The 27,727-nt window shown below is 40.1% G+C and overlaps 1 protein-coding gene and 2 non-coding genes across 5 annotated transcripts in view; 2 read left to right on the top strand and 1 right to left on the bottom strand.

Annotated features, from left to right (window-relative positions):
* Positions 1-1,056: 1,056 nt before the first annotated feature.
* Positions 1,057-1,130, bottom strand: trnaf-gaa. The gene has a single exon. It is a non-coding gene; the product is annotated as a tRNA-Phe (tRNA).
* A 1,290-nt stretch (positions 1,131-2,420) lies between these two features.
* On the top strand, positions 2,421-2,493 carry trnar-ucg. Its single transcript has one exon. It is a non-coding gene; the product is annotated as a tRNA-Arg (tRNA).
* Positions 2,494-2,829: 336 nt separating this feature from the next.
* Positions 2,830-27,727, top strand: part of nhej1 (nonhomologous end-joining factor 1) — a 28,865-nt gene continuing 3,967 nt past the window's right edge. For 2 of the 3 annotated variants that reach the window (XM_039607334.1, XM_031735562.2), the window contains exons 1-6: positions 2,830-2,950; positions 3,829-3,946; positions 4,294-4,504; positions 4,635-4,856; positions 4,939-5,077; positions 7,250-7,308. In XM_039607334.1, coding sequence (XP_039463268.1) covers positions 4,316-4,504; positions 4,635-4,856; positions 4,939-5,077; positions 7,250-7,308 — 609 coding nt within the window. In that variant the 5' untranslated portion in view covers positions 2,830-2,950; positions 3,829-3,946; positions 4,294-4,315. Of the gene's footprint in view, positions 2,951-3,828; positions 3,947-4,290; positions 4,505-4,634; positions 4,857-4,938; positions 5,078-7,249; positions 7,309-27,727 lie in introns of all 3 variants that reach the window. The other variant, XM_031735570.2, reaches the window with a different exon arrangement.

The raw sequence follows: 27,727 nt of genomic DNA, 5'->3' as shown, positions 1-27,727 counted from the left end.
GTTTTACAAACTTCTTAAAGTACGTACAAGGTGACATTTGAGCGGCTGTGCCACTATGGTTCCTCCTGTGTCCAAATAACTGGACTGGGAAAAAATTTATATTATGACATTTAAATTTCGCACGATTTCGTTAAATATGCAAAGGTTATTCTACACAAAATAACCAAAACCATCAGCATGTTAACTCAACTGTATAATCAGCCAATCACATGGCAGCAGCTCAGTGCATTTAGGCACTTGACAAGATCCAGATCCAGATATAAAATATCATTAGAGTCCGTTTTTTTGGGGGGGGGTTTGTTTGTATATCATGTGGCACAAATGGGAACCTGAAGTCATTTCCGGTGCTGTGGTTAAAGAAGGTGAGCTCCACAGTGGGAAAAACACGTTATTTTTATCTGCATTTGAAAGAGCTGGACAGCTGTGCTGAATGAATGAAATGACAAAGTATTACAAAAAATCCACATGGCTGAAAACTTTCACGTGTAGCTCACTTTAACGTGACCACTCTGCTAGCCGAGTGAAGCTACATGCACATTTACATTCCCATCTCTTACCCACCATCACGGAGAGCCTGGTGAATGAAAGTACAGATAAATGAGGGGTGGCTTTTTGCACAGGACTGCATTTTTTTTTTTTAACTATAAGAGAATTTATTAAAAAGCTATATAAATGACTCTTTTAAGAATGGGATTATGAAACTTGTTTGTTACCCAGGGAACACTTAAACAGCGGGTATGGCGATTGAACCCATAACCTTGTGTGTTATCAGCACCATATTCTAGTTATCTGACTCGTGGCCTGAATCGTCTGATCTGAAGCCAGCTGTAGAGTTCGGCTGATGAGCTCTGCAGATAGAGGTGGAAGCAGTCATATATATTCCTTGTCGCCTGACACTGCTGTTATTGTTTTCAGGAATGTTACATATAAAAGCACTCATGTGGAGTATTTCTGACTTCTTTTTGCTATTTCTTGTTAATGAAGCCTAATTGGTAACAAGAAATGTGCTCAAGTGCACTCAGCTACTACACACCTGAGCTCACTCAAGCACTTTAGTGGCCAGTATGGGGCTTGAACCCATGACCTTGGCTGTTTCAGCACCATGCTCTACCCACCTGAGCTAACCAACCTGCAAGAAGAGTGGTCAAACAACAGTTTTTGTTTTCCAGGATTCACTGACCAAAGAACAGTGGATCTATTCTGGACATCCAATCAACTGAGACTACTTTTTAGAGCACAGGTGTCAAGCTCCAGGCCTCAAGGGCCGGTGTCCTGCAGGTTTTAGATGTGTCCTTGATCCAGCACAGCTGATTTAAATGGCTAAATGACCTCTTCAACATGTCTTGAAGTTCTCCAGAGGCCTGGTAATGAACTAATCATTTTATTCAGGTGTGTTGACCCAGGGTGAGATCTAAAACCTGCTGGACACTGTCCCTCGAGGCCTGGAGTTCGGCACCCCTGTTTTAGAGCACGAGAAAAGTATTCTTATGTCGTATTATTCAGCTGGCCTGAGCTCAGATGGGAAGTTTGGGGGTTTGAGTGTCTTTGGATCCTTCTGGTTCCTCTATACATTTGCTGAAGATGCTACTGCATGGGCTTTATCTTAAAACACTAAGAAGTGAGGACAGGAAGATGCAAAACAGATTCCAAGAAATCATAAAATGACATAATAACGAAAAAATACCCACAAACACACTCTGGAAAGATGCAAAACCAACATAAATATCCTTTAAAGCCTTAGTTTTGTTTTCATTCACAGTTTCACATCACATTTGTTTGTTGGACATGCTGCGCCGACTGATTTAGACAGGAGTCACAACCTCAAGAGCTGTAGCACAAGGGCTGTAGCTACGTCGTAAGGTTTTAAAAACTGAGCTATAAAACGTGCTGCCGATGAATCGTGGTAATAAAAACCGAGAGAGGCCGACAGTGATCACTGCCTTTTTTTAAGGGGCTTGTTCAGATTAAATGGAACAAGACACAAAGCATTAAAAATGATAAAACACAACAGCCTTAATAAAAGCAGAGTAGTTTGGACCTGGAAGCAGAGTTCATACATCATCACTTAAAGACTGGATATCCCACCTTCTGTGAATGTTTTAATGCAGTACAGTTGTTATTATTAGCACTTGTCACATCCTGTTTATGGCAGTTAAAATAAATAACATTCATATAAGAAATAAAATTGTCTTGTGTAAACTGTATGTGGTGTTAAATAGGCCTGTACTACTGTACTTTAATGTCGGTCATAAGGGTGGTACTTTAAGAGCCATATATTTTATGAGGTGGTACTCGTGAAAAGTTTGAGAACCACTGTTGTAGAGAGTGATAAATGAGAGAAAAGTGACACTATTTCAGATAGTGAATCACCAGGACTTCCAGCTGACGGCATCTGGCCACTGTCCAGGGCACTTATCGAAGACCACGTGGCCTAATGGATAAGGCGTCTGACTTCGGATCAGAAGATTGAGGGTTCGAGTCCCTTCGTGGTTGGTTATATGTTTGCTACAGAGAAATTCTGGTCTTATGTGTCGGTAAATGAGGGAAGAACCAGAAGCCAATCTACCATTACACATAAATGGCCGATTTTAAAAGAGGAACGCAGTTCGGGACTGATGTCTAATCAGCCTGACTGTTTCATTGATTTTTTTTTCTTACAGAAAAAGGAATTTCAAAAATATGCACATTAAATAAATCAAAAATATAAAACTTGATAAAAGCTAATACGAAACATTTAAATTTCACTGTTATGAAGTACATTAAGTGTTTAACGGGTGCATGAAATAAAACATTTTTTACTAGTAAAATTTAAGAGGCTGTTTTATTTATTTATTTATTTTAAGACTGGCGGAACCTTTTAAAAGCGCCGCTGTTTGTCGTCGGTGTTGGAATTCTTAACTGTCAACAGGAACTGACTGAGGAGCAGCAGCATGTGTTGTTGCAAGCTTTAGTACGTTTAAAGTACCGTTTTTCTCAGTGTCTCTATGTGTGTTAGGAGCTGTCGGGTTAGAATAATAACCGAACTTCACTTTAGCGCGTTTACAACTGTAGAGACACAAAAAATTAGCTTAACTTACACCTTGAGTACCAGACCTTGAAGTCTGGCAATTCAGAGCTAAAAGTGAAACATTTTGTAGTAAATTTGTCTCTAGTATCGTGTAGATTGTTGCCGAGTTAAAAAATTTGAACTATCGATGTGAACTGAAGTTAGTTATAAACTAAATATTCATTATATTTTATGAGAAACGTTGAAACCTCAAAAATGTTAGATTTTTAAATATAGTTTGGTTTTCGGGTCATTTGTTACTAGGTTATAAGCTCAAAAGGGTGAGAAAAACCACGTCTACAATCCCTTTTATATTATTAATACACCTAGCAACACACATTTCTTTTTAACACTCGTGTTCAGTGTCTTTATTTTTATATTTTTCTTCATGCTTCGTCTTTGAATTCTGACAATGATCGTTGCATGTTTTAAGTCTCTGGAAATGCTATGTTAATTATTATACAGGCTAGATGGTTACCGAGTTAAAGAGTAGCTGCTACCCATGTGTGTATGCTCTAAAATAACACGATGACTCGTACCAGTATGTGATAAGGAGCAGTGGGATTTTAAATTCCTAATTTTTTGAACGGAGTTTGGACGAGACGACCGAGAAAACCGCTGGCATGTGCGTCCACCGTCCTTTGGGTGTAAACTGGTGTCATAAAGTGGCTGATTTGGTGTTTTTGAGTTTTCTAAATGATCCTGAGTCAACCTCTGTGTTGTGTCGTGTGTTTCTAATGACTTACTGACGAGAAACACTCGACTTCCTTCCCCGAAAACAGGAGCTGCCACTGCGGTCTGAACCTCCTGCAGTGGGGTGATTATGCGGCCGGCGCTGCGTCTATAAAACGCGGCTTCAGCAGAGCTCAGCCCAGGCTTTTGGGGGCGCATTCCTCAGAGGTGAGTGATTAGAAAACATTTTTGATATAAAAGGAAATTAGACCATGTGTTCACTGGCATTCACTTTCAGAAACAGCAGCTCCTGCGTGCTTTGACTCTCAAATATGGCTACGAGTCCTGTGATAACAGGTGCTTTTATTGTGAAAGAAAATGCCTTTTTGTTGTTTTAATTACTGTTTTTAGTGCAAACCTTTTTATTGTATCAAAGCAACATTCAACATTCTGTTGTAAGAGTTGGAATACTAGTAATATTAATAATAATAATAATAATAACAATAATGCTAATGATAATAATAATAATAAAAATAATAATGATAATACAACATCTCCACCCTGCCTTTAAGTAGCTCTTTCATCCTGTTTTCCCTGATGGAGGGAAGCGGAGCTCCTGCTGAGGACATCCTCCTCCGGCGTCCCTGGCTTCCCGTGAGCATCAGTGGGTGCCAGCTCCTGGCCAAGAGCTGGTTCGGTGAGACGGCGTACCATATCCTGCTCACCGACATGCACTGTGTGTGGGAGGAGAGGATGGACACAGCAGACATCCAGAGCAGATCACAGGTATGCACGAATGTGAACAGATAACCTGCGAGGCCTTTACTTAGCAGGAAATCTTTATTCTTACTGTTCTTAAAAGCCAGATGAGCAAAAACCTGTGTTTGATGAATACATTCTTGTTCTTCATCATCAGGAGCTTAACAGGCGTTTGCGAGCCCCAGTCAAAGCCTTCTTCACTCACCTGTGTGAGGTGGTTAAGCCCTGCCTGGCGGGAGTCGGCAGCCAGACTGAAAACGAGGTTCAGATCTCGCTGACGAGACAGGAGGACGGTAGCATCAACATGAGGCTGAAGAGTGAGCTGGCAGGGCTCCCTTTCTACTGGGAGTTTCACTGCACCCCTGCCCCAGTAGCTTTGGTACGTCCCTGCCTTTCAGATTTCTTTTTTAAACCCTAACCGTGGCGGCTGGGCTGTCTGACTGTTTTGTGTGTTTCTTCAGGTGTGCATTCAGCTGGTGCGCCCCCTGCTGACGATGAGCCGCCTGCTGCAGAAGCAGGTAGAGCAGCTGGGGGGTCTGCTGGTGAGGAAGGACGCTGAGATCCAGGACTACAGAGAGAATGGAGCCACGCTCAGCAGAGGTACAGAGGCTGTTTGTAAGGTCGCAGCATTTCCAGCAGCACTTCCTGGTCTGTCGTAATGTGACTGTGATATGCACCAGGTGAAAGCTGGGGAATCCACCATCACATTACCCACTGCTTTTTGGGCTGGTGTGTTGAAGTCTGAAGCAAACATATTGGTTAGCGAGCTGCGCTGTAATTAATTTAACAACATCTAAGCAAAATACAGAAACAGTGTGTGGACAAACTAAATACACAGATGGGGGCAGTGTCCAAATTATGGGGTGCAGCCAGTGTGTGGGCCTCACTTGTACTGTGTTGGCCCAAGAGCTGAAGTGAAACAGAATGTTAAAAAAGAATGAAAGGTGTCCGCTGCAGTTCCTGGTGAACTCCCAAATGGAGAAATGTTTGCACCTTCCTTTTCCAGCTCATTTGTCAACCAATCAACATTCAGTGTATGCGCAGTTTAACAACATACTATTGGGGTTTTTACAGGTGCGCGTTTGCGTAACCCGGCTTGCAGACAAAACAAGTATACGTAACAGCCAGGTGCTGCTAATCAAATGCATTTGATTCATTGCGCATTAGCGAGTGTGAGCACCTCTAAAGAAGAAGTTCAGGTGTGTGTTAACACGATGCAGAGTTGGGAAGACTTCAGCAATAGCAGGAACAGTAAGGAACAGCAAGAAAAAGATAATCCACAAGTGGAAAACATTCCCCCCAAGGTCAGACTGTGCAATGCTCAGTGAAAGTGTAAAAAACAAAACAAAACCCAAGAGCTCCATCTCAGACTGTACTGTTGGCACGGTGGAGGAGGGGGTCATGATTTGGGCTTGTTTTGCAGCCAAAGGACCTGGGCAGCTTCAACCATCTCCTCTGTATACCAAAGTATTTTGGAGTCAGATGTTAGGCTGTCTGTCCGGCAGCTAAAACTTGGCTCCAACTGGGTCATTTAACATGACAATGATCCACAGCACAGCAGCAAATCTGTAACAGGATGGTCCAGTGCTGAGGTGGGGGCCGCTGTAAATAAGAGTTGAGTAAGGTTCCTCCATAATGATGTAAGAGACCGATTAGGTCTTAAACTAAATGATGCATTTTTTATTCACTGTGTCTGCATTTTTGTTAGTTTTTTTTCTACTGAATAAAGAATGAGTTAGTGTAGTGGTTTGTGTGTTGTTGTCCACCAGAGCTTGTATTTATCTCATTTTAAGATCTGCTATGGACAGGTCTTAAAACAAAGGCACATTAATTCATATTTAAATTTAGTGTGCAGTGCAGTTTTGTGTTTTCTGAAGTCTAGTTTTTGTTTTTCTTTAAATTAAATGCTTTGTTTTAAAAAAAATTCAGTTTTACATTTAGTTTAGCTTTAGTTCACCATGATAAGCTCAGTCTGTACCTTACACCAGGCTGTTGTCAGATAAATGCATTAATGTACTCTAAAAGGGGCCGGCAACACAAACGCTGATGATCACAATCAGCCTCCACGACTTTGAACCTTAATATAATTTAATCATCTGAGTTATAAAAAAACAAAATCACCTTTGCACAGCTATCATGAACTGGAAAACTGTTCATAGAGAACAAAATGTATTTTTGCAGTTTTCAAACCCCGTGCGCTCTTTGGCTACCCAGGTTAAACATGATACATAAGTCACTTAGATACCTTCAAAATGTTATTGTATGTTATTTTTATTTGTTCCTAAGTAAATCGGTTTGGCTGAGATAAGTTATAGTTTTCACACAGCTGAATAAACGTCAAACAGAAAACTGATTAAACAGAAGTGTGAGATGGTAGAGAATTTACTCCAATGTCGTGTTATATTTTATGGAGCAAGGAGCAGACGGCTGAGTTTATTAAACTCCATCGAGACAGCTGGTGACGCATATCTGAAGGCTAGACCGTCCCATTTCACAGCCTCGCACTTCCAGCCTTCTCGGTTTTCGGAGGATCCGGCCTTCGTGGTCTACGCGGGCCGGATCCTGCAAAGGATGCAGCCCCTGAATTGGGACACAGCCTATGGGTGCTCACTCACTTGTGGAGCCATCCTGTAGTTGAGATTAGCGGAACTGCAGTTTTTGGTACTTCCCCATAGGTTGCTAACTGTTTAGATGCTTTTGTCCCCTCAGTCTGATCACTGTGGAGGGTCATGATATCATGATTATAATCCAGATGTGTCTTTTTGAACCCAGAACGGCTGCAGACAGATGTGTTTGAGGAGCAAACCCACAGAGAAGACTTCATTGCAAAGGTGAGAGGTCACACACACACACACACACACACACACAGCCTGTAGTTTGAGCTCCATTCCTCGTCATTAACCTGCTGTGGTGAGCTTCCTTGTGATAAACCACTGCGGTCGCTGGAACTTGAGCCTCGTGACGCGCTCAATAATCGTTGTGTGCCACTTCCTGCCAATCAGGATGAGGTGAGGTTAAGTTCCCGTGTGTGTGTGTGTGTGTGTGTGTGTGTGTGTGTGTGTGTGTGTGTGTGTGTGTGTGTGTGTGTGTGTGTGTGTGTGTGTGTGTGTGTGTGTGTGTGTGTGTGTGTGTGTGTGTGTGTGTGTGTGTTTACTGTATTCAGGTGTGGAATTTCTCATCTCTTACTTTGCTGACCCCTGACCTCCACTCTGTGTGTGTGGTCGGGGTTTCAGATGCACCTGTTGAATTTTTCAGGACGGATACGACTGGTTATTTTTATATTTTTATTACATTAACACTTCAGTGTGTGTTTCACACAGTTTCCACTTGAGTTTTGATACCCACATCCCTGCTGCCTTGACATTTGTCCACCTTCAAATACATTAGTCATACTGTTTGTGGTAAAAAGGAAGAGAGGAAATAAATAAATATTTAATTTTAAGGGACAGAATGAACCATTAGGTGGCATACAGATGGTTTTGTTACTGTTTTTTGGATCCAGATGTTTCAACCTTTGGATCTCTCAGACATTTAAATGTCTTCTGTGTTACAAACAGCAGTACTCAGACGAAAACGAAAATAGCTGAATGAATGTATTATTCCATTTCATTGTTTGTCAATTATTCAACCAAAAAACAACAAAAAAAAGTGTCTGTCTGTCTTTCTTCTTTCACGGGAAATAGAGTCGATCAAAATATCTATATATTGGGATCTGATTGATACAGACACATTAAAATGTGTTCAGAATTTGCAAATCACTGATGATTCATCTCATAAGTCATGACACGCTGTTCTCATCTACATAAGCTACCTTTATAGGTTAAAGGTATTTGAAAAAAATCAGCCCTGTGTTTACTTGATATTGGATCACCACTAAAGTTTGCAGTGGACTTGGTCATATTTACAGAGGTACCTACAAAGAATAGAGTTTCACATGTGGGTTTTTACAGGTTTCAGTTGTGGTAAAAAGGATGTTGCAGCATCATGACCCACTTTACTGCATCCTCTGATTCAATTTACAGTAGCAGCAGCATTGTCGGCCATTACAACCAACTGCTTCTTATGCACACAGAAGTTTCTGTTGCACCTTAACTTAGTATCTAATGCCTACTTATCATCTGAAAACGAGCACCATCGAAATCCATGTGTCCTGTTGTAAATCCTTAAGACCAATCAGTGTCCATTAGATGGATTATCAGTGTTTTATGGGCTGACTGTGGTGTGCAAGGAGATATCCTTGGATGACTTTAACGATAAGTAGACTTTTTTTTTTTTTTTTTTGTCCCCTGAGCTAATGTTAGCTGGTGTATCTTAAGTAAGTACACCATGATTCAGAAGCTTGTAGTGGAGGGATTTTAGCCTACTCTTCTTTATAGTGTTGCTTGAGTTCATGCACAGCTCTCTTAAGGTCCCAACACAGCTTTTCAGTCAGGTTGAGGTCCAGACTTTGACTGGATCATTGCAGCACTTGATTCTTTTCTTTTCAGTCATTTTGTTGTAGATTTGACACTGTGGTTCAGATCATTGTCCTGTATCATGACCCAGATGTCCTCACGTTTGACTCTAAAATACTTTGGTATACAGAGTAATTCATGGTCAACTCAATGACTGCAAGGTTCCCAAATCATCACCCCAGTACTGATATGCTGTGTTTGGGCTTGTGCGTTGTGGCCAAACATCTCCACTTTGTTACCTTTTAGAACATCTTCCAAAGAAAGTCTAAGTATATTGAATTAAAACTTCCGCTTGCAGCTTTTTAGGCAGTATTTTGTGCATTTTACCTTTTACTTAAACATCTTCTATGTATTTATTTATTTAATTCTATTTTTTGGACCTTCATCCCTTGTGCGTATGCATGGTCTGTGGAAGTTTTTAAATTTGTTCAAATAAACTGTGGTAAGAAAATACAGATGAGTCACAGATTTGGTCGAAGGTTCGTACGCGCGGTCTATCTGTGAATAAGATCCACTGTCTCCAGAGGTGTTAAAAGATGCCTTCTTGCACGTCGTGGGGTTTTTATAGCTCTCAGGGAAATTTCCTGTCTCAGGTGAATGTGCGGGGAAGATGCTGCAGTGCTTGCTTGTGTGTCATCAGGTGGTTTTTGGGGAGGGAAGCAGCCTGTTTGTTGATGCTGTTTGTGTAAAAGGACAAACCAGGAAAGAATCACAGTTTCATTCGGTGGAAAAGCTCCAACTCAGGTACGATGATGACTCATGGAAAGTTACATCAGGGTTACAGTGGAAGCTCTATTTTCTGATTTTTTTTTTGGGGGGGGCGGGCAATCACAGTGTTGAGCCAGGCTGGGTGAAGTGGACAGTCAGAAACCACAGAAGAAGAAGAAAAGTGCTGCAGTAGATCAAAGTCTTCTTCTCTCATGGCAAATTACACCGGGCTGTGACCAGGCCGCCCTCAGACCAAAGTCCAAACTGAAATAAAATGTGTCTGGGAAAAATGTTGCCGCGATGCGTCAAGCAGAGAATCACACACGCGATGGATAGACTGCTATTTGTGTATGTGTGTTTAGCATGTGTGTGTAGTATTTATCTATCAGGGTCAGGCTTTTGCATACCTGTACGTGTGCATGTCCATGAATGTGCCATCCCTGTGTTGTGTTTGTGTCGGCATCTCTATCACCATGAGAACGTCCACGGCAGCCCATCATACTTATATTTAGTTTCTTTTTTACTCTCCTGACGTCACGGCGTCAGCAATCTTCTCTAGCTCTCTGCCAGATAATGAATGAGCCCGTTTCCAAAAATGTCACAGTAACAGACGGATCAGAGCCGCAGGTACAACACACAGTCTGTATTTGTGCACTGTTGCTGTTTAAAAAAAAAACAAAAAAAAAAACCCCAAAACAACGAAACAACAAAAACACCCGGCTTCAGTTTCAGCTTCAGCTTTTCTTCCTTGAACTTGAACTTCTTTGACATTTACACAGTTATTTACATGCACAGTGCCAACACAGAGCGGCACAGAGCAATATCTTCAGAAATCGTCCGCCTCATCACCCTCTCCTTTACCGTTTCCATGTGTGTGTGCGTGTACATGTGTGTGTGCGTGTACATGTGTGTGTGTGCGTGTACATGTGTGTGTGTGCGTGTACATGTGTGTGTACCATTTGTGGCCTCTGGTTTCCCACATTAAGGGGAGTAAAGGGCAGAGGGACAGTGAGAGGGAGACGACGATGACAGGAACTGCAGCTTTTATTTTCTACTGCAGCTTTCCATGCAAAGCCCCTCCCCACTCAGTCACCACACAAACACCCCACCCAGCTCAGGTCAACATTTACATGGGTGGAATTAGTCTGTGCTTCCCACTGACACACACACACACACACACACACACACACACACACACACACACACACACACACACACACACACACACACACACACACTGGGATTTAACTTGGGCACAGGCTAAAGCTGGTCATGGAGCCAGAGGATGAAAAAAAAAAGTGTTCAAATCCTTTTAGGATCACATCAGCTTCCCTTTAGGACCTAAATTTGGACGGTGTGTGTCTGTCCTTTGCATCTGTGAGGACCAGTTTTACAGAGTGAGGATATTTTTTGCTGCCCTCTGTTACCTGTTGTGTAAAGATTTTTTTATTTCTTTTGTAACATCAGGACATCAAGAGCCATTTTTAAAAGTGTAGATGTTTTTTTGTAAACCCCCCTTTTTAAAATACATGTTTTATAAGATTAGCACTTATTTTTTTTCTCTTTTTCTTTTTGTAAAGTGAGAAGCCCTGTTTTTAAAAACTAGGGAGTTTTGGACATTTCTTTGTGTAAAATATTGGCCATTGTTTAATATGAGGTTAAGAGCCTTTTTTAAAAAGTGAATGTTTTAGTAAAGTGAGAACGCTTTTCTATAAAGTGCCGTTGTTTTTGTGGGTTTTTTTTTTTTAGTTTTGAAAAATAGGGATAATTTTTGTAAAATTAGAACTTTTTCAAAATTGAGAGGTTTCCTTGTTGAGGACTTTTTTTGTGTAAGGTGTGATTTTTGCAAAATACTTTGTTTATCAAGTAAACACTTTTTCGTAAGGCTGGGACCATATTTTATTTAGAAAGTGAGGACTTTTTTTCATAAAATTATGTTTGGTTTTGCTTTGTTTTTTAAACTTAGGACCGTTGTTTATAAAGTGAGGACCTATTGTAAATTGAAAAACCCTTTTTATAAAGTACTGGGTATTGGTAAATTTAAGGCTATTATTTAAAAGTGATCAGTTGGGGTTTTTTTGTACAATTACAACCTTTTCCAACATCTGTAACATTAATTTATATATTTTATATATACAGTGTTGGCAAGGTTACTTTTAAAATGTTTTCCACTACGGGCACAAAATATAGTTTGTAACGTATTCCACTAAGTTACTTAATGTGAGTAACGTATTCTGAATACTTTGGATTACTTGATATATTGTCATGCTTTTTAGAATTACATGAATGTACTATTGCTGTGTGATTTATTACTATTACTAAAGGCTGCATTACAACCTGCTAGCTGCAAATAATCATGTGCAGTTCTGAAAGATTTTTAAATCTTAATATAAAATGAGTAACAGTAGGGTCGACATTAGGTAAGGCTGCACTTTTTGCAGTGATCTCGTATAGAAAACTATTTCTGTATCAGTAATAGGTTTCCTTTCTGTCTGCTTTCAGAACTGTGCATGATTATTTGCAGCTAGCAGGTTGTAATGCAGCCTTCAGTAATAGTAATAAATCACACAGCAGTAGTACATCGAAGTTACTGAAGTGGCACATAACCCAGGTAGCTACCACAACTAAAACAAGGCAGTAGGCCTTAGTTAGTGTTAGTTTTAAAAAAAAAGAACTTACTTCCAGATGTTTCTTTAGGTTGGAGTCTTTTGACGCTGAGAGCAGCTTGGTTGCTGGCAAACAGAGTTGGCATTGTACGGTGAGATTTCGCCCATCCCTTTCTTCTTTAAATATGAAGTGGTGTCGAAATTTCCAAGTAAGAAATGCATTCCTGCCCGGGCACTGCTGGCTCCGTTGTGCTGGCTTCCGGGTCCATTGTGTAACTGACACCACCAACATTAACAGGACGCTTACATTAGAGCCTCTTATTTCGTGTTTTGTTTAAGTTTCCGGCAATGCGTGGAATTACCAAAATTAGAGAGGGGGGTAGAGAGGGGATAGCCTAACGCAGGGGTGTCCAACTCCAGTCCTCGAGAGCTACTGTCCTGCAGCTTTTAGGTGAATCTGTACTCCAACACAGCTAAATCAGATGGTTGGATTACCTCTTCACCATGCCATCAGGTTTGGCAAAGGCCTGGTAACAAGCCATTCATTTGATACAGGTGTGTCGGAACAAGGATGCATCTAAAAGCTGCAGGACAGTAGCTCTTGAGGACTGGAATTGGACACCCCTGGCCTAACATATGAAACAGGAAAAGACAGCCATGTAAACCATTTATTTCAACAAAGTAACTGTATTCTAATTATCAGCTATTTAAGGTTACGGTAACTGTAACGGAATACAGTTTCTCATAATTTGTATTTTAAATGCGTAACACTGGTATATTGTCTGTCTGTTTGTCTGTCTGTCTGGATATTAGATAGATATAAGATGGATAATGTACTGCGAAGGTACAGTACCTGTACTGTGCAAAAGTTTTAGTTAGGTGAGGAAAAAATGCTGTAAACAAAGAATGCTTTCAAGAATGGAAGTGTTAATCATTTATTTTCATCAATCAACAAAATGCAGTGAATGAACAAAAGAGAAATCTAAATCAAATCAATATTTGGTGTAACCATCCTTTGCCTTCAAAACAGTTCTTCTAGGTACACTTGCACACAGTTTTTGAAGAAACTCGGTTGGTTGGTTGTTCCAAACATCTTGGAGAACTAACCACAGATCGTCTGTGGATGTAGGCTTCCTCACATCCTTCTGTGTCTTCATGTAATCCCAGACACACTCCATGATGTTGAGATCAGGGCTCTGTGGGGGCCATACCATCCCTTCTAGTACTTGTTCTTCTTCTTTACGCTGAAGCTAGTTCTTAATGTTTGTATGTTTAGGGGTTGTTGTCCTGCTGCAGAACACATTTGGGGCCAATAGACAATTATTTATATTTCTGAAAACATTCTTTGTTTACAGCATTTTTTCCTCACCTGCCTAAAACTTTTACACAGAATTGTGTGTGGGGACTTTTTTTGATTAAAATAATGTCTTTATATGACTCCTGTATAAATTAAAGTGAGGATGTTTTGTGACATGAATTCATTTTAATGTGAAATGAAAACGAGTGATTTCTTTTTTAAGAGTGAGAGCTTTTCTTTCTTGTTCATTTCTCTTTTTTCTTTGGGTGACATAAAGTTGGGAAGTTTTTTTTTGAAGGTTCCTAATATCTTGGGGTTCAAGTTAACTTTAGGTGAGGGTTAGGATGAGGGACCTCATGTGCCTCGGGGTCCACACGACGATGGAAGTACAAAGTTATTGTGAGTCAGATGGCAGCAGCTGATGACCTGGCAGAGGGGAGTGTCACACAAAGCATTTTGTGACGCATGCTTTTGGTTTTTCAGAGTCAAATGTTGGTGTGTGTGTGTGTGTGTGTGTGTGTGTGTGTGTGTGTGTGTGTGTGTGTGTGTGTGTGAGAGTGAGTGAGTGTGTCACAGGCCCTGTTTATTATCTTTTACATGCATGTGTGTGTCATTGTGACGCATGCTCTGCAGTTTTCGGCACTGCACTCGCAGCACCAGCAGCAGCGTCACAGCTGTTGACTCTAAACTGAATTGTCACTGTTTGGGAACGATGCCCGCTTCCTGTTTCATGAGACGGCGGCTTCACAGCTCCACTGACAATTAGTGGCCACTTCTGACCAAAACACCTCACTTGAGCTGCACAGACTCACATAATTGAGCCAAAATGTTGCGGCTTCCAAATTTGGCATTCCTTACTCCAAATTTCCAGCTTTTCTGGCTTAAATTGAAGGTTTTCCTGGTCAGGTTTGAGTTGGGTTTGCTTGAAACTGCTTACAAACAATGAATCAGAAACTATTTCTTTCTTCTTTACAGTGCAGCTTTCCATCTCCAGTAAAAGCACTGTATTCGGTTGTGTGTTCAAATTGCTGAGGAAATGATCCTTAAATGCTACATCGTGCTCCACGTGAAGCCCTGTGCGGCTGGTACAACAGGAGGAGTTGAATCCTAATATCTGTGTGCTTCAACCAGAGGCTCTAAGTTAAGAGCAGGGCAGGAAACTTAATTTTTGCATCCACTGACCACAGAGCCTGACCGATTCCAAAATACACACTTCGACTTTCAGCAGCTGAATATGACTTTTAGAATGAGGAGAAGCTGCAGATATTGATCAGTTTGCTGTCTGCAAATGAGGGAAAATTAAAGGACAAAGCTGAAAGCTCCTTAAGCTTAAGCACAGTTTCTGAAATGCATAAATCAAGTAAAATGCATAAATGAAAACTGCTTTCATGGTTGGAAAACAGGACTTGTCCTCCCATTTAATCTGACTTTAACTTTTTTATGTTTATTGCTGTCAACAGTAAATTCTAATATGGATTAAATATTTTTAAATTCAGATAAAAATGCAGATAAGGAGGCTGAGGAATTAGCCCTGAGTGATGTCTGCAGGCAAAACCTGGGGTAAAAAGGAGCATAAAACAGAATAAGGGAGCTTTAAAAAAACAAATATGACCAGGAGTGTTATTGGAAGCCATGGGAACAGAAATGAATCGATGCAAGTACAATGAACCACAATTTAAATCAAAAACTGTTGTAAACATACGAGAAAAACCCCCAAACTTGCTTCATAACAACATGTGTTGTGACAAGTCGCTGAATTTTAATGGTCTTCCTTAAGTCAGGAATTAGTCAGGATCGGTCCACACTGAAGCACAAGCCCTGAGTTTTACTACTAAAACATCCAATATCCATTTAAAAGGTCCTTAAATATCAGCGAGGTGGAAATGTAGTTAAATGACTGCAAAAACATGTTGGTGTGGAAATGGTTTCACAGTTTTAGGGTAATTTTGTGTTAGCATATCAAACTGGAAAACAAAGGGGGGATGACGAAGAAAACGTCAAAAACCCACGAGGTACTCTAAATTATATACAAAAGCCTTTCAATAAAAAGAATGTAAGACATGATAAAGTCTGTCTTGAGTGATTAACAGTTTATAATACAGCACCAGGACTCTAAATAATCCAACATGTATCTTAACTGAAGATCTAGAAGAAGCAACTGTGTGTTTTAACATCTGTATCTGTTTTCTCTTTGCTGTGGAGGCGCGCTGGACTCTATAATTTCATATGTGAGGCTGAGAAAACAAGACAGTTATTGTAGGAGCAGGAAGAAAGAAGGATTTGAGGAAGGTGAGAAAGGTTTTTCTCTCTTTAAGTCTCTCCTCTGTAAATCATTGACCGTTGTGCTCATAAACAGCGGTGTGCGGCACTTTGTGTCATGAACCTGAGGAATTCAGGGCCTACGTGGTAAGTAGGCGAGGCTGGAAAGAGGCAGCATTTACACTCTTTAGCAGCAAAGTGATGGAGAATATTTAGCTTCTTGGTCACCGTATTCAACCTGATATTCTTGGTGATATCTAAAGACTCGATATTCAGTTGTTTCCAATGTTTTTGCTTGGTTACTCATCAAGTGACTGAGCTATTGTAGCGACTAAAATGACCGAATAGTGTCTTTATTTATATAATTTTTTTATGGTTTTGTTTGCATTTATCGGATTATTTTTGTCTGTAAAATTTTCTGTCATTTACTGAAGCTTTTAGTCATTTCCATACAAAAATGAGTGTTGCCTGCTTGCCTGTTACTTCTTTTAAAACAAATTTTCTATGTTTCAGTAAAATTACGGGTGAATTTTGGGTGAATAATATATTTCAGTATGCTTTTATCATTTTAACACCAAAATTTTAGTTAAGTAACACAGGCCTACAGACTGGTCTGGAACCATTTGGCAACTACCAGTCATGAGGCAAAAATTGGTATTCCCTGACCTGTTGTGATTGGAGGTTGAGGGCAGCAACAGGGAAAATGACTACGAAAGCCACAAAAACACAGGCCTACAGACCAGTCAGTGGCCCCATGGCAACCACCTGTTGCTATGGAAAATCATGTATTCTCCAAACCGTTGGCAGAAACCTCCTTGTGCTTGCTTTGGTTGCTAGCATATTGCTGCGGTCATAGTTTGCATGGAAGTGGCAGACTTGTCTACAAACACTGTCCAGCTGGTCTCAGAGCTGTAGTGAAAATGTGAAAAGTGTGCTGCAGACCAGAAATGGAGAAGCTTCACCTTCAAAGTAAAAGCTGTTCCTCAGCACTGCAGCCGACAAGTTTCAAAAGGAGCAACTTTTACTTTTAGAGGAAACGGTCTCCATTCCTGGTTTGTGTCACATTTTTAAAGTTTTACTACCATTCGACAAGTAGTTAGCTCATATTTGCTAGTATTCTTTACTAGCTGTTTCACTCAGTGAGAGTCAGGAACCACAGTCAGCCAGTCAGAATGTACATCCAATATGGCATATGGAATAGGGAGGGCTAGAATAGGCAATAATGGCATTCACCCTGCTGGTAACCCAGTTATTGCTTGAATGGTGTCTCTGCAACAAACTTTGTGGATGGATAGTCCACAAACCTGGAAAAATAAAATGTAAAAAAAAAAAAAATAATTAAGAATTTTACCAAACATAATATATCCTGGAATTCCCACCAGTGAAGTCATCAGATTCACCGGTACGTGTATGTTTCTGTTTCAAACTAAATATGATTAGGAAATGTGAAACATCTCAAATACTTATTTCAAACACTCAGAGTATTTAAATTATTGAAATATCTGAAAACTTTCAAAATGAGATGCTAAATTATAGAAGAATTATTAACATATTTCAACGTCCGTAATGTAAAACTGTCTGTCTTAGTGTCTGTTTGTGAAGCAGACTTTAAATAACCATTAATGGCTAGATGTTCACTGGACATTTTCTCCTGATTCTCTGGTCTTTGTTGCATAATTAGTTCATTTGTTGTTTTTGGACTGTGGATAGAGTTGCATTTATTTATTTTAATAGAGTAACTTGTGTCTAAGGAGCTTGAAAAGAAAAGCTTCTTGAAGACGTTTCACCTCTCATCCGAGCTTCTTCAGTTCTAAGAGCAATTCATGGAGAGTCACAGATTTTTAAGCTCTATTGGGAGTGTCCGTAAGAGGGCTGCGGACCCCCTATGGGTCCTCTGCCTAATCACACGAGCCAAGGTGTGAAAACGAGTGTGGGTCACTATCAGCCAAAGTTTCAGGTGACTGCATTGTGAGACCTTGCCCCACCCTATCATGTGACTTACTAAGATCAAATGACCCATGATGTAAGTGGGCGTTAAGGCATCTGGGAAGGGATATCAAAACTCGATTATAGATGACAGACAGTTGGTGTCTTAAAGCCCTGCCCTCTTTTCAAAGATGGTCATTCACAGTGGACATAGATGGCTAATTTCACTCCTCTATCTTTCACGACCCTCTTAGGGACACTCTCAATAGGGCTTAAAAATCTGGGACCCTCCACCAGTTGCTCTTAGAAGAAGAAGCTTCTCGGATGAGAGGTGAAACGTCTTCAAGACACTTAAAGGAGTCCAGATGCTTTTCTTTCCAAGCTCCTTAGACTACGATGACCTGGATGACTCAGAACCTTCACAGACAATAACTTGTGTCAGCTGAGTCATTTTATCAATAACATTATGGGTGCTTCACAAGTTTTTGTACAAGAAAATGTGACAGTAACCATTCTCTCAGGATGTGTAGATCGGCGTTACACACTTTAGAGGTGGGGGGGAAAAAATCGATACAGCATAGTACCACAATATTCTACATTGTAATATTGTATCAATACAGGGACACCAAATATTGATATTTTATTAAATGAATTCTGGGAATACTACAAACAAGAGGGCTCATCTCACCTGATAGGAAGCAACCTTTTTGCAAACAGTTGCAGTCTGATTTGAATTGACTGCAATCACTCTGAGAGAGATTGCTGAAGGCTTGCAAGTAGTTGCTGTCTAATTTATGCAATGCAAATGCAAAGAGACTGCCAAGATGTTGTCTTTAGTCTGAATGAGTTTTTGTCAATAAGAAACTCGACAAGACTCCATTCAGCAGGCTGCCAGCTGGTTGCATTTTAGTTATATTTCTACAGAACAGGAAGGCGGCTGAGTGCAAATGTGATAGTTAAATGTGAATTTCTGTCTATGTAGACAGCAACACATATGTAATATCTGATGATTTGATGATCCCCGATAATTATTGTATTATCAGAAATGGATTGCATGCAATTGCCAGCTTGACCCGATTTACTCCCAGACTGTTATCAGTTTGATATCGGTCTGATAACAGACTGATAGGAGACTGACTCTGTCTTATGGCAACATTTATGGCAGGTTTTTAGTGAACGTGTTGTTCTGCTTGACAATCTCTTTTTGCATCAAAAAAAAATAACTGAAGGGAGATAACGTTATCTTATTGGATAAAGCGGATATGGACAAAGTTTAACTTCGAGGATGTAATTTGCAGTTGAAGAAAGGTGATAAATCACAACATCTGTTATTGTAAAAACCCAGCATGTCGCAGAATGCTAAAAATTCCAGTAACATAGTATCAGGAGTGAAATATTGTGATAGTATTGTATTGTCATGTGTCTGAGTCCCACGTCTAGTCATTTGTTGCACTTGAAACATAAACTGGACCTTCATTAAGTCAGTGAAGACCTTCAGACATGAACCAGTGAAGAACAGAACATCATCATTATCATCCTCCCTGATGTGGTAGAAAGTCATCCTGGTGCATGTCAGACCCAGCAATACCCACATACAAAAACTGGCTTCTTGGGAGATTTAACCACCATTGCCACCTCAGCACTTGTGACCTTACTCACGAGATGGTAGGCTGGGAAGTGGCTTGAACCACATCAAAGGTGACGACCCCACTAGAGTTTATATAAGCCTGGCGCTCCCCACCAGCTTTTTAAAACTCAAGAAGCCTTTCAGATAAGAGGTGAAACATCTTCATTAACCTAAAAGAAATTTGACTGCCTTTGACTCGAGCACTTTCCATTCAACATGTTCTCACTCCCGAGGCGTAATATTTTATGCTAGGTGACAAATCGTGAACATGTTACGCTTCCAGGCACCCAACACGATCCTAAATAACGAGATCGGAAAAATGAGGAAATGTGAGAACCGTTTGGAATCACTCCACACATGTTCGTTCATTTTCCTCAAATCACTTTGGAAAACACTATTTCACGTCATTTAAGTGCCGGTTAAGGTTAGGAATAAGGTTATGGTTAGGGCTGGAATACATGGCTGGAACGTCAATTCAATTCATTTCAATTCTATTTATAAAACACCAAATCATAACAACAGTTGCCTCAAGGCGCCTCATATTGTAAGGTAATGGCCCTACAATCAAACAGAGAAAACTTTTTTTGCATCAGATTTCTGTCAAGCTGAAGGCATTGGACTCAAATAGAAACTGTTTAGTACTGACAAAATTAAAACTCAAATATATATATGTTCTTGAAAGGTCTAAAGAAAATTAGCCCACATACCTTGAAAGTAGCATATATGGAAGGACTGATGAAAAGTTGAAATTCTCATAGCCATTAGCAACCACTGAAGAAAATACCTCCGCCTTTAGCTCCTCACATGTGAGGAATTGCTGCTTGTTTCTGGCTTGTATCACTGCAAACTGAATACCTTTGGCTTTGTGGAAACATCTCTTGGGCACTGGGAACTTGTGATGCTGCTATTTTTCGACACAGGCTACATTATTAATCATGTAATGAAAATAATCATTATCTGCAGCCGCAGTTTGTCCTCTTTACGTAAGGAGCAAAAGACTGCATAACAAAACCATGTACGTACAGTAGATCCTGCTGCATCTTCTGTCAGTTGCGCACAGTTTCCACAGGGTTGTCCCTGATCTGGGTCTGTAATTAGGCCCTCTGTGGCCTGGCTGCTTCCTCCCTCTTCAGCTGCTGGCCTCTGGGCTATGTCCCAGCCTGGACCGGCCGAGAGCGGCATCCCGCAAAGACATCACGAGCCTGCGAGCAACATGAGAGCAGGGGCACAAAACACGGCGGCAGGATCGGCAGCAGCAGTAGAGTTTGTTGGCATGTGAACACATCGGGCGCAGTTTGCGACAGCTGACTCCTGCAATTCATTAGCCCATTTAGAGCAGCGTGGAGTAAGCATGCGAGGCATCAAGCTGGACCTGAAACGGATCTAAATTGAGGAGCTTTCATCAAGAAAAAGAGTTTACGGTTCAGTTTATCAGCTTTTGTCAGGTGTGAGCTCGACTAATTCACTGCAAAACACTGAAACAAAACTTGACTAATAGAGAATTCAAGGGTCCGCTCGGGTTTTAAGCGACCTCTGACAATTGGAGGTATGATATGCGTGAGCCGGCAAACTCGTCTACCGAGACGTGCACTTTAATGCATGGGCTTTGCAGGCAGACTTGGAAAAAGGTCTAATATTTGCTTGCAGCTGTGTTTGTGCATCTGCGAGTGAGTGTACTCCCTATCATTGGACTCTGCTGATGGTGGAGAGAACAAAGTTGCTCTCTGGGGATTTTGGAGAGCCATACAGATATTTATACTTGAAAACATAAAAAAAAAAATATCTGGCAAAATCTGATAAGATACTTCAGTGTGCTTTAAAACTATTGAACATGCTGGTGAATAATTTATAAGTTGTTAACTAAAGGGGAAGAAAAAGTCCAGTCGATGAGTGTAAAAATCCGAAAATATACAGAAAAGAGAGATTAAATTCCATCAACATAAATACTGCGTGTTTATTCAGGAGCCATATGCATGCATTCATGCGTCTTCAAGAAAATCTTGAAAGTTTGCATGAGTTCTTATGAGGAATCCCATTGGGTTTCCCAACTGACAAGTCATTGTGAGTGTTCAGCTTTGTGTTAACTTTTAACATCAGCCTAAGGGGAGGCGTGACGACAGCGAGCGGTCACTGAGGACATGCAGAGGTAAAAGGTAAATGAAGCAAAGGTATGGATAATGTCAGAGCAGACAGGACCCTGGGATTTATGTAAAGCTCTACGATGCATTTATTTTTTTTCTCAGTAGGTTTTGGGCAAGATACTAGCCCCAAGGTGCTCTCCAATGCATTCATCTGACTGTGAATGTGTGTGAATGTTAGTTAGAAAGCACTTAGGTAGAAAAGGCATAGCTATAAGTGCTTGTATGAATGGGTGAATGAGGCATGTAGTATAAAGTGCTGTGAGTGCTCAAGCAGAATGGAAACGCGCTTTCTAAGAACCAGTCCATTTACCATCTATTTGTTTCATTTCTATGTTGTTCTGTGTTTACTTCAACGTATCGACAGTGGGAGAACCAAAATATCAAAGGGTCAGAAGCTTTTGAGGTTTGTGAAAGGTTTTGACTGAAATTCACAATCGACACGAGTGCTGAAAGGCTCAGATGGCACTTTACTTGTTGACTTCTCGCTATGTCGTCATATTGGGCCTAACACTTGAGAAGTTATTATTGCCCTTAAAGGTAACACGATGTCCTCATTTCTCCGGCCTTTGTCTGTGCCACTCTGTGTGTGAGGAGATGCACTCAGAGCACGACTGAGAAGAAAAACTATTGAGACTCCCACAATGAGCCTAATTCAGACGACTCCAAATAAATTAGGTGAAAAATATAATATAATTATCTACATCTTGGTTTAATTTACTAATAAATACAATTTCAGTACATATATATTACTGCAGGTTTATTATTTATTTATTTAACAAAGTTATGAACATAAACACCTCACAGTGAGGATTATAGGTTAGTAATTTAGCTCTGGTGTCAGTAAACAAAGACAAGGACATTGTATTATTACTGGAAAAGATTCTATAAATGCATCCTTGTTATCGACATGAGGGGAAACTGTAGAATGACTATGAAGGTCCAAATTTAGACCTGGAAAATTGAAAAAATAGAAAAATACGTAAACTTTAGGTAAATTGTTTGTGTGGACAGTAGGGCTTTAAGCAGATTTCAACAGTTGATACTAGTGTTTTAAGGGAGCCAGAGGGGAAAAAGGAGAGTCTGACAGAGTTTAGAAGTGCACAGGCCTTTCGTTGGTACTTGTTTTGTTAGACGCCCAATTAGCAGAAATACCAGTGAATCACCTGACTTAGAGGTCATTCTGTGCAGATCTGGAGATTGTAGTTGCAGCTTTTTAGATTTTCTTTTCTTTTTCTTTCTTTTTTTTTTTTTTTTTTTTTGCTGATTAGTCAGGACTCATTCATCAATTTAAATGTGCCTTTTGTTTCCAGAGGATGTGAGTGTGAGTGTTCGGGGTTCAAACATATGATTTCTGGGATTCGGGGCAGGAAGTTGAGGTCACGATGAGAGAAAACGAGGTCGAGAGGAATGAGGTGAGCGTAAACATGAGGTTGGGGAGGATGAGGGAGAGTGAGTGTGAGACTCTCAGGCACCAGACCCCTCCTCTTAAAAAACAGCAGCCGCGACTTGTTTAAAATCAGAGCTGTTTACCTGCTAATAATAGAGAAACACCAGCACACTGCCAACTCTTCCACCCGTCCTCTCATCGCCTTCCCCACACATGATGCTTTACTGCAGGGCAGCCATGGGGGAGGGGCTCAGGAGGCATGGCCTCCAGGTGAGCGTTCCTTCTCCTTGTTGGTGGACTTTGCTCTATCACAAGAGCAGGGAGGAGCTTTCCCGAGCTTAGCTCTACAAAATGGTCAAGAGGTTATTGACCTGCTGTAATCTCCTTTTTTATTCCTCGTCTGCTGTTTTCTTTTCTTGCCAACAACAGAAGATAACAATCCTGCGGTTGCTGTGTTCACACCTCAGGAGTCACATTCATGCCGTTCCTCAAATACAGAAGTATGGAAGCCAATTTGTGCACACCAAAAATAAATCAATAAAAAAATAAATAAAAAAAAACAACAACAGCAACTGCATTGACTTTGACTGAAAGCAATCAGTTATCATTAAGATAAGGTAAAAGGCACAGACCAAAAGAGGGGTAAAAAAAGAAGCTTTTTTTAAACAATAAAATAAACAAAAGGACATGAAAGAGAACAAAGGAGGTGGAAAAGTGAAAGAAGGGAATATTTTTAAACAGAACTTTTCGGGTTTGGAAACAACAGGGGAACTAGAAACAGGTAATGGAAACAATTGGACATCGAAAAAAAAGAAAGACGAGGCAGAGGAAGGAACAGACAGGGAACACTGAGGGAACTAAACGCATCAGAAATAAATTCAACTAAACAGGTTAATAAACTGAGAATTTAAACCTGAAAAAATATGGGAGTTTATGGGGACTGACTATTAGAGCTTCCAGTAGATATTAAAGGAACTGCGGATTTTGGTAGTTCTTCTTTTTTCATAGAGGTTGCTGTTTGTTTTGTTTCTTTCCAATTTTCTTTTTTGACATACAAATGATCTGATATGAAATTGTCAACATACATAGTTTATAACTCAGAATTTTAATAATATTATAATTTTAATTTAACATGTCAGACCAAAACCATTTTTTGTAGCAGGCTGTAAAGATGTTTTTTTCTTGTGTGAAATTGAGCATTTTATCATGAGTCTATGGAGATTGATTCAGTGTTTGGAGTCAGCTTCAGGTGGCCATTAGAGGAATTGCAGCTTTTGACAGTTTACTTGTTTAAGCGCTGGAGGCTTCTGCTTGATAAATAAAATAAAATTTAAGTTACAAATTTATAATAAAACCCAAATGAACACTTCAAGTGACAAGCAGCATCAGTACTGAATGTTTCAGTAAAGTTAGTAGGAATTTATTGCTTTATCACCAATCAAATAGGACTGTTAGTCTCTGTCTATAATGATGTATAATATTATATAAAAGGAAAATGTGCTGAGTCTCTATATTACAAGTAACTGGTGTGATAAGGACTCAAATCTCTGGTTGCATCAGGAAGGGCAGGAAGGGCAGCTGAAAGAATCGTATATAAAAATGGTAAATATAGTTAAATTTTTACTAAAAAATGTAACAACATACATTTTCTGAGTAAAACGTATGTGAAGCAGTGAAGCAACATATTAAGTAAGGATTTTAGCATCTATATTTTAGCATTTTATACACATCAGTTCTCACAGTGTGCCATTAACACTTAGTGGTGGAGGCTGAAAATAAGCCTCTTTATGTTAACACATTGTTCAATTTAAACTTAATCTGCTTTTTGTGACACCTTTCATGGAGCAAAGAGGAGAGATTTAAACTAGTTTTAACATTTGATCTTAGCGCTTCCGGGCCTCCGGATCCAACAAATTGAGTTCAGCATTTCACATCAATTAATATGAAGTGAGTTGGTTTGCAGCAGGAGAGGAGGAGGAGGAGGGAGGGAGGGAGGGAGAAGGTGAATAAAAAAGCGAGAGAATAAGGTCTGCTTTCTCCTGCTTTCTCTCCCCTCAGCACATTGGTTTCTCTGTGCCCAAAGCAGAAATAAGCCTCACCAGAGTGTACATTTATTTTTACGATATTTAAACAAACAAATAACGAAAATAAATCAATGCGAAACCTCGAAACCTGACCAAAGTGTGTTTAGGAGCCCCTCTGCTCTGACAGCGACCGGGGAGACCACCAATTTCTCCCAGTCAATATTTGAGGAGCTAATTTGGAGAGTTTGTCCTCCATTTGAGAGAAAAAGAAGGATTTATTGAATGGTGAGTGTTTTTCTATGTGCCAGCCATGCGTTCACATAATGTCACAGGAGTTTACCTGAAGCCTTATCTGTCAGACAGAGCTTGTGTGTGTGTGTGTGTGTGTGTGTGTGTGTGTGTGTGTGTGTTTCTGTTGTTCCTGCTCGCCGCTCTACCTGCGGTCAGCTGGGCCAATAATGTAGCTTTGATTAGAGGCTTATCGCAACCCCGACACACCCTGAATCACACCTCAGACATGTGACTCCACACAGCAGGGCCATAAAGCAAATGTGCCCCAAAGGCAGGGGCTGCAAGTCACTTTTATTTCCATGGATTTATCGGCTTTAATTAATGGAAGGGGCAGGGTGAAAATAAATACCTGAAATTTGCAGAATCTCATCACAGTCTAAAAATAAAGACACGTAACTGTGACTTGCCCTTCTAAGTTTGTAGTTGAGTAGGCTTAAAAGATTTTAAGGTGGGAAAACTGAGTGTACTCATGTAAAAGTAATATTAAGCATATTTAAGATTTACTGAAATAATAAATGGAAAATTAAAACTAATGACAAAATTTAAACTTCTTGGGGATCTTATTTTATATTAGTGAAAGCTAGTGGCAAGCAACAGGAAAATCAAAATAGAAATATAAAAATACCTGAGAAATTACTCAGATGTTCACTTTGTATTACTTTAAGCAGTCAGGAATTATAAAAAAACCCATATAAAATCATCTCTCTGACACATAAAACCACTTCCAGTTAATGAATTTCAGACTTTATGATCCATAAAAAGCTGTTTAGTTGATTTTTAATTTAGTTATTTGGAATAAAAATTCCAAGTGAGGCACCTGAAATGCTGGCTATACATGCAGAAAAGCTGCATGTATTCAACGCCAGTTACTTAGCACCCTATCACAAAAACACATTATTTGTTCCCTTTTCCTTAGTTGAATTTCTGAAAAATGTCAAAGATAACACAATTTGACAGACATAAAATGGTATTTTTGCACCAACAAGGTGATTCCCAAGGAGGTATTAGCTGAAAACTTGTCATATCTCAGCATGGTGTGCACCAAAATTGAAGCAGGGGTTGGTCTGTAAACTGCATTTGTTTCTCAGTAAGAATAATTCTGCATTTTCCAGCTAGTTATTGAGTACTAACATTTCTCAGAATATAGCTGATATCTAGCTTTAGATCAGAGGAATATTTCAAAGAGTCTCTACATACTCTAAGTAAAATGGCAGAATATCTGAATGAAAAAGAAATAGGGAAATCTAGTATTGGATAAAGAGATTGTGTCAGAGAAACACTGATGGGTTCTCCATAAATTGAAGGCTTTACCTTGGCTTTAGCTGTAATATTCACAATCTGATGTCCAAGGTATGCGAGACATTGCTGAAAATCTCCAGCTTACCTCATGAGACCCTGACCCTCTGCATGATAATCAACCAGCTCATATTCCAAGCTCAGCCTGCAGGTGAACTCAGGCTGAGCAAAAAGAAAGTTTCTGTTTATTGGTTATGGTCCTCCATCAATTAATACTAGACAGGACACTGTGGAGTTTGAACCCTCATTTGTGTAGCTGGGGTCCGGAAACTGTAGATATTTAAATATTTAGATTCAGGAGTTACACAGACTGGAAACAAAACTGTTGATGGGATGGAACTATGTGTCAAACCAGGATCTCAGAATGGGAATACATGAGCCTCCACCATGCTGGCTGCATAGTGGTAAGTGCAATGGTTTGAACATCTTCAGTGATTACCTCCCAACTGTCCCACCAAAGCAGACCTTCGGCTCAACCCCAGTGCTGCAGAATGGAAGACCACAAGGTTTCCAGACACCTGATGGAAACTCGAAATAGAGCTGTACGCATGCATTGCAGAAGACATGTTAATAATGATGATGACAATTAAGATCTGTAGAAAGAAGGTAGCCAGCTGTTTTAGTTGGAGTTTGGTGCTGATTGTCTGCCTGTTTTTCTGTTGTGAAGATTATCCAACAACTACCCTGGAGAAGTGCAGCAGAGGTTGATGAAGAACTTGTGACAGTTTGTTGGGAGGGGTCCGGATCACTTATTTAACACTGTGACACAGGACTTTGGAGCAGTTAAACGGCTTGAGTGATTTTTAATGAACGTTTAGTGAAGTAGGTAAAAGGAAAACGGCAAGATTATGACCAAAAAAATGGCATACAAAAATCCAGGTCCAGGCACTAGAGTTGAACAAATAAAAGGCCTTCAGTTTAGTATGCTAGAGACATTAAAATCCACCAATGTGTATTTGCTTGATCCTCCTTATTTACTGAAGTAGTTCTATAATGTAAAGCAGCTCAAAGTCTCGTCAGCATGTGAAAACTCTTTGACCTGCGTTCGTCTGGGATTAGTGCTGTTAAATGTCAGTAAGTGGGCATCATGTGTCCTGCCTCATGTAAGACAAACAGAGCATTTACAACATGTCTTAAGTGGGTGACGAGGACGGCTTCAGATGATATCCCACCTTGACTTGACATGTGAAAGCAGCCTCTGCTAAAAAATATTCTCAGAGATAAATAGGATAGC

The sequence above is a fragment of the Oreochromis aureus genome, linkage group 23 (genome assembly GCF_013358895.1).
Source record: "Oreochromis aureus strain Israel breed Guangdong linkage group 23, ZZ_aureus, whole genome shotgun sequence".
Lineage (NCBI taxonomy): Eukaryota > Metazoa > Chordata > Actinopteri > Cichliformes > Cichlidae > Oreochromis > Oreochromis aureus.
The sequence above is the reverse complement of the archived record's forward strand: the minus strand, read 5'-3'. Positions and strand labels throughout refer to the sequence as shown.